The sequence below is a fragment of the Orycteropus afer genome, unplaced genomic scaffold (assembly GCF_000298275.1).
Source record: "Orycteropus afer afer isolate SDZICR_OR568_19922 unplaced genomic scaffold, OryAfe1.0 scaffold00022, whole genome shotgun sequence".
NCBI lineage: Eukaryota > Metazoa > Chordata > Mammalia > Tubulidentata > Orycteropodidae > Orycteropus > Orycteropus afer.
In genome coordinates, this window is record NW_006921609.1 from 1,980,404 (window position 1) to 1,988,045 (window position 7,642).

Consider the following 7,642-nt stretch of genomic DNA (forward strand, 5'->3'; position numbering starts at 1 on the left):
ATAAAGAAAACAAAAAGCCTCACAACAGGACCAATAAGGAGCATCATGATAAATGGGGAAAAGTTTGAAGTTGTCAAAGACTTCATATTACTTGGTTCTACAATCAACACCAGTGGAAGCAACAGTCAAGATATCAGACATTGTGTAGCACTGGGCAAATCTGCTGCAAAAGACCTCTGTCAAGTGCTGAAGATCAAAGATGTTTCCTTGAAGACTAAGGTGCACTTGACACAGGCCATGGTATTTTCAATTACCTCATATGCATGTGAGAGCTAGACAATGAAAAAGGAAGACTGAAGAAGAGTTGATGCTTTTGAGTGGTGTTGGTGAAGAATGCTGCAAGTACCAATGCTGCAAAATCTAACAAATCTGTCCTGGAAGAAGTCCAGATGGATGTTCCTTGGAAGCAAAAATGGCCAGACTGTCTCATTTACTTTGGTCACGTTGTAAGAAGGGATCATTCCCTGGAGAAAGATATCATGCTTGGCAAAGTGGAGGGACAATGGAAAAGGGGAAGTTCCTCAAAGAAATGGATTGACACAGGGGCTGCAACAATGGGCTCAGGTATAGCAAAGATCATGGAGCTGGCACAGGACTGATAGTGTTTCATTCTACTGTACATGAGGTCACTCTGTACATGAATCAGAAATGACTCGACAGCACCTAACAACAACAACAACATATATGCATACAAACTATTTTCTGACATAATACCAAATTTTTCACTTTAATTGTCAATACATCTTCATTTCCTTTGATCAATGATTTTTGAAATGTTACTTTTTGAGCATTCCACCACCAATGTATGCTTTTGAATTTAATGTCAAATAATCAAAACAATAATTTTGAACTAAGTGTAAGCCAGTTTCCATCGAGTTCATTCTAAATCACAACAATCTCAATTGTGTCAGAGTAGAACTGTGCTCCAAAAACATTTCAGTGGTTAACTTTTCAGAAATAGATGACTAGTCCTTTCTTCCAAGGTACCTCTGGGTGGACTTGAACAACCAACCTTTGAATTAGCACAGAACATTAACCATTTACAATACACAGGGACTCTACACTAAGTGTAAGGACCTACCAATTCACCTCCTGTCATCAGTTTCCTGTCCTATATGTAAGTCATTTAGTGCCTAAAAGCTTAATTTTACCTAATCTCTGAAACCAATGTAGTTTAATAGAATATTCAGGCCTTGATCACTTAGGAGATTCTGAGTTCCTCTAGATCCAAATTAGACTTCACTTTTGCCATATATAGACTTATATTATCAGTCTTGCCTTAGAGCTCTGCTATTTTCTAAGTCCCTTTTCATTAAATGGCTACTTCTAAGGCTCCTGAAGAAGTGTCCATAGCTGAGTTTACCCAAATCATCTTCTAACATATCTGTCAAGATCTAGATTCCTTTGGTCTACTTTCCCCAAGGATGATCCCTCTCCTGGATCACTACATAATCACTACCAATCCCTGTTTATTTTGCTTGATACTTCCTTCCATCCTCAACCTCCCCTATCTCTTTCATCTGTCCTACCCCCATAGCATGACTTCTTCTCCATCCCTTCCTTTCTTGCCTACTAGATATTGCAGAACTCTTTTGAAAAAAGAAAAGAAACTATTCCTAAACACACCTGACCATTACAATTTTATAAAAGTACTTATTTCACTTCATTTTAACTGTGAACAAAATATATACTATCATATTTTAATATTAGTAACAGTATATCAGTATTATATATACTAATACTAATATACTGTTACTAAGAAAACATTATGCCCAAATTGTACATTTTGGAGATTTGAATACAAATAAGTGGATGTCTGTGGTCTATGGCATCATCTGACATGAGGAAAGTAAAGTTTATGAAAATTATAAAACTTTTAAGAATGGTAAAAAGAAAGTGGTTAAGTTATTAATGTGGGTTTTCGATAGAATTAGTATATCATTTAGAGCTACCACCAGTTAAAGAAATACAAGTTATTATTTTGAACATGACATGGAATGATAGAAATCATCATGTGTACCAGATTGGAATTTAAACTTTCTGCAAGGCACTCAGATGATAATGGTGTTGAGTCTTTGATGAAGTTTCTCCTTGCTTTCCTGGAAGAAAGGAAAAGGGCAGGCTCTAAGAATGAATGAATGAAGTACTATGCCAATTCTGGCATTGGGAGATGCTCTATTTCAGTTTATTTTCCCCTCTGAGAATTTCTCACAGGTGAAAATTCTATAGATCTTCAAGTTGTAAAGGCCTGGATGACCTTTGATTTAGAATCTTCCCAATGATATTCTATCTAGAAGGAAAGCACAACTTGGTAAAAACTCAGTTACCTGCATTTTAGACATTTTATTTTTTAAATGTGAATGTATAAATCATAGTTTTTAAATTGTTTCTTCAAGCTGATTTGTTATTTACAGCTCTTTCTTAACAGTTTGGCTGGCATAAAGGGGTGGTAGGTCAGATTCTCCCTCAATTGTACTCATTTTCACAATGATAATTCATCCTGCCATCTAAAGTCTTAGGAAGTAAAGCAAGAAACTGGATTTTTTTCACTGTTATCTTTTATTCTGTATAAAATATTGAAAAATGAACATTAGCTTAGCATATATTAGAAAGAAGCCACCAGCTATATTATTAATTTGCAGGCTTTATTTATCACCATTCAAAATATTTTAATTAAATATCTAGTAAACCACAGTTTGAAGCATTTCAAAAATTTATTTGGACCATTTAGAACTTAAATCACACATCCCCTCCCCTGGACTCTTATTACTTTAGGGGTTCCTTAGGGTTTATTTCAGGAAATGAAGAAGATGAAGTAAAGTGAACAAAAGGAAAATGATGTTATTTGTAGGTCCTTCTCTACAAAGGCATAGCCATGATCAGTTCTTACTAAAACATGCTGACAAAGATGTCTAGATCATTTTAACAAACATGCTTTTACTTAAACCCACTATTAGTTCCTTTTTCCTTTGATTCATATTTATATTTCATATATTAAAGTTTTTAACAAAGAGACACTCAGAGAAAAATTTTACCTCTCTAACTCAAGGGTATCAAAACCAAACCTACTGCCATCAAGTTGATTTGATTCTGACTTATAGTGACCCCTCATTGGGTTTCCAAGGCTGTAAATCTTTATGGAAGTAAATTGCCCCATCTTCCTTTCATGGAGCAGCTGGTAGGTTTGGTTAGCAGCCAAATGCCTTATGCACTATGCCACCAGAACTCCTTCAAGGGTATGGATAAGCAGATATAAAAGTGAGAATATGCCCTAGTATTTGGATGTTAAAATATATCATTTTTTTCTAGATATTTGTCCAAAAGTGACTGATTTTTTTAACACTGTATTTTATTTCTTCTATTTAAAAGACCCTTGTGAAATAAAAGCTTATGCATGGAAAATTTGGAAAGGCACAACATAAACTTATAAAAATCAAAACTTCTGTACAGTTTGAGGTCAAGAGCAATGGTTTAGCATTAATGATTATACTTACTAAACTTGATTATACTTAATAGACTTGAGACCCCATATAGCACAATTGTAAGCTTACCAGAATTCAAACTTAAGATCCATCACATACACTAGCTGTGGAACTTAAGAAAATTTATTTAATTTATTTACACCACCATGTTATCAATTGAAAAACAGAAATGGAAGTGTACCTACTTCATATGACTTGTGAAGATAATGAAATAATTCAGGAATCCAATAATTAAGGTATATTTTGTTGAATTGTATATATATATGATTATACTGGCAAATATGGAAATCAGGATTTAATTAAGACATATTAAACATAATTAACTTTTTACTAATATTTTTAAATGCATTCTGTAAATCTTCTTAAATTTTTTCAACTTATATCTCTATGTAATATGAATTATTTACCTTTTATGAACCATCTGGAAACAGCAAGTTCCAAAAGCAACCAATATCAATAAGAGCAGTGGTATCGTTGGTATAACAACATAAATTAGATTGGGAATTATGCCTATGAAAGAAAACATTCTTAGTGTGTAAACATAGTTGGGCTAGTATTCTAGCACCAAATTTATATACAAATTTTCAACAAATAGATTCCCAACAAGTTTCTTTCCAAAATACTAAATGATTTTATGAAATAATAAATCCATATTTTGGTAAAAATTAAAAATAAAATTATACTACCCTTCAATATCCAATTCAATATGCATACATTCAAAACTATTATTAAGTCTGCAATTCAGATATAGGGTAGTTTTTATAATGTTTTATGATAATATATTATTTATCTCACTTATTGATAATTCTTAATCATTAGAGAAAAAAGCATCAATTATTAAAAATAATAATTATTAAGATAATATTTGATATTTTGGATAAATTATTATCCTACTCAATAAAATCAATGTCACAATGATATGTAAGAATCTCTGGAATTAAACTAAGATATATAAATATTAATTGATGATAAATTCATGACCCATAGACACAAGAATCCAGAAGGAAAAAGACTTGATCTTAATTAAATTCAAAAATAAATTATTTTTTAATCCTTTTCTGTTACCTTTGATAATATTATGTATACTTAGTAAAATCAAGAACAACTGCTACACTGAAGTTCCAAACAGCTTAAAATGACTATATCAAACATTTTCTCAATGTAACAAGAGAGAAAATTTCCTAAGTTACTGACTTAGAAATATCAGTCACATTGCTAAATATTTACTAAAATCAGGCACTGGAAAAAATGAAAGACCATAAGGCTTAAGATCATGTTCACACAATAAAGGCAAATTGAAGAAATGTGCACAGAGCTGGCAAATTGAAAGCTGTCATCATTACTAATCCACTTAAATCTAGTCAAAGTGAACTAGACTGAGATCCAACTATCCATCTATCTATACATCACTTCCTGTGTTAAAAGAAGAGGACCTAGTAACTGAGGTCCAGTGGTGGAGTATTTGGGAGACAATTTTCTCCTGTTCCTCTCCCTCTTTCGAGTCCCCAACAGGTGACTTGAAGCATTTTAAGGATTCAGGAAAGTATTCATTTTCCTTCAAAATCTCATTAGGATTCCTTATATAAAATAGGAAAGAAAAAGAGAAAGTATTTTCTACTTTTTCATGGATTTTGGATTATCTGTGGATTGATTATTAAACTTTGAGTTACAAAGCAACTAGGATTAAAAAAAAATATATATATAACCAATTGGCTAGCTGAGAAGAGCCCATAACTGATACTGAATGCCGTTTCTGACTAAATTACAATTTGCATCGGAAGCTGTGTTTTGTTTCCTTTGCAGGTAGTGGTAAGCTGAAGCCAGCTCAGATAGGCTCTTGAGAGTCCATTTCATGGATCTCTACGGAAGCTGCTGTTCAATTTGGTTATCTTGAAATCAACCAAGGTGGGAGTATTTACACCAAGGAAATGGGCAATGGCTACAAATGAGGGCTATATTATTTCCCTCCCTCCTACTCCAAGTCAGTGTCTAAATATTTCCCAGCACACCATTGTTTGCAGGCCAATGAATGTGCCAGTTTACATTATAATAACTAAATATTATAGAGGGGGTTCTTGTAGATCCAGGTATCAACACAAATTATTTAGTGTAGTACTAGATGCATCTACTTGAAGTGAAAATCTGAAGTAAACAAAGTAGTTTAAGATCATTTGTTCTAACCTACTTCCATAAAGGTGATCATTGGATGTTAAATTTCATAGGCCCATATTTAGTCACCTTGCAACAAATGTTGAAAATATAGCTACTATTATTGATGCAGGAGTTAAAGACACATGAGTTAATTACCTGCTTCAGTAACAACAACATTTTGATGGGTGTCTCCAGGCTGATTTGTAAAATAAGTCTTTTCTACAGGAGTTGTTGGATTAATTTCTGTAAATAATAAAGTAAAGGGTTCATATATGATGATAAGCAAGAAAAATGCAATACTAGATAAAAATTAAATATATTATAAAAAAAACAAATGTCATGTTTTGATTTCTGAACAGTTTTCAGCTGTGTATGCATATATGTATATATGCATACACAGCTGAAAACTGTTCAGAAATCTAAATTCAGTGTATACATATAGTGTGTGTGTGGAGGCAGGCCATGGTAAACCAGCCTCAGAAGAAGTGGAAGGTGGGTGTTTCCACCCCGGGCATAGGCCTGGTAAGTGAGCAGAGTTAGAGTTGGGGACCAGGATATGAGTAGAGCAGTTTGGAAAAGATAAGGGAGACAAACTTGTCTGTCTGTTTATCATACTGTGGTGGCTTGAATGTTACTGTGAGGCTGGAGGCTATGCCACCAGTGTTTCAAATGACAGCAGGGTTACTCATGGTGGACAGTTTTAAGGGGAGCATCAAGACTAAGACAGATTTGGAAGAAGGAAGAGACCATCCACTTCTCAAAGAATTGGCCAGTGAAAACCTTATGATAACAGTGAAACACTGTCTGATATATTACTGGAAAATTTATGAATAGCCCTGAAACACTGTTTGATAGCCTGCTGGAAAATGAGCCCCTCAGGTCAGAAGGCACTCAAAATAGGACTGAGAAAAAGCTGCTTACTTAGAGTAGAGCCAACCTTAATGATGTGGATAGAGTAAAGCTTTCAGGACCTCCATTTGTTGTTGTGGCATGACTCAAAATGAGAAGAAACAGCTGTAACATCCATTAATAATTAGAACAAGGAATGTAAAAAGTACGAACCTGGGAAAATTGGAAGTTGTCAAAAATGAAATGGAACACATGAAGATTGATATCCTAGGCATTAGTGAGCTGAAGTGGACTCGTTTTAGCCATTTTGAATCAGAAAATAATATGATTTACTACGCCATGAATGACATACTGAAGAAGAAGGGTGTGGCATTCATCATCACAAAGAATGTATCAAGATCTATCCTGAAGTACAATGTTGTGAGTGATAGGATAATAGCCATATGCCTATGAAGAAGACCAGTTAATACCACTATTATTCAAATTTTCACACCAACCACCAAAGCCAAAGATGAGGAAATTAAAGATTTTTACTAAATTCTGCAGTCTAAAATTGACAGAACATGTCATCAAAATGTGTTAATTTTCACTGGTAATTGGAATGCAAAAGTTGAAACAAAGAAGATTTCACCAGTAGTTGGAAAATATGGCCTGGTGATAGAAATTATGCTAGAGATCATTGCTAGAATCTGGCAAGACCAATGACTTATTCATTGCAAATACCTTTTTTCAACAACACAAACAGCAGCTATATACACAGCCTTAGCCAGATGGAGTAAACAGAAATCTGATTGACTACATCTGTGGCAAGAGATGATGGAGAAGCTCAACATCTTCAGTCAAAAAAAGCCAGGAGCTGACTGTGGAATAGACCTTCAACTACTCATATGCAAGTTCAACTTGAAGCTGAAGACGATTAAAACAAACCCACGAGAGCCAAAATATGACATTGATTACATCCTTTCTGAATTTAGAGACCATCTGAAGAACAGAGTTGATGCATTGAACACCAGTGACCAAAAACCACATCAAGAACATCATCCATGAAGAAAGCAAAAGATCATAAAAAAGAAAGGAAAGGAAGAAATAACCAAAATGGATGTCAGAAGAGACTCTGAAACTTGCCCTTGAATGGAGAGTAGCTATAGCAAATGGAAAAA

General features: G+C 34.0%; 1 protein-coding gene across 1 annotated transcript in view; it reads right to left on the reverse strand.

The window, feature by feature from the left end:
• The window catches only part of CHODL (chondrolectin), a 35,632-nt gene that overhangs the window by 3,376 nt on the left and 24,614 nt on the right, over window positions 1–7,642 (reverse strand). The window contains exons 4-5 of the mRNA XM_007934895.2: window positions 5,790–5,876; window positions 3,890–3,992 (exon numbers count right to left, since the gene is read on the reverse strand). Of these exons, the coding sequence (XP_007933086.1) occupies window positions 3,890–3,992; window positions 5,790–5,876 (190 nt within the window). The remainder of the gene's footprint in view (window positions 1–3,889; window positions 3,993–5,789; window positions 5,877–7,642) is intronic.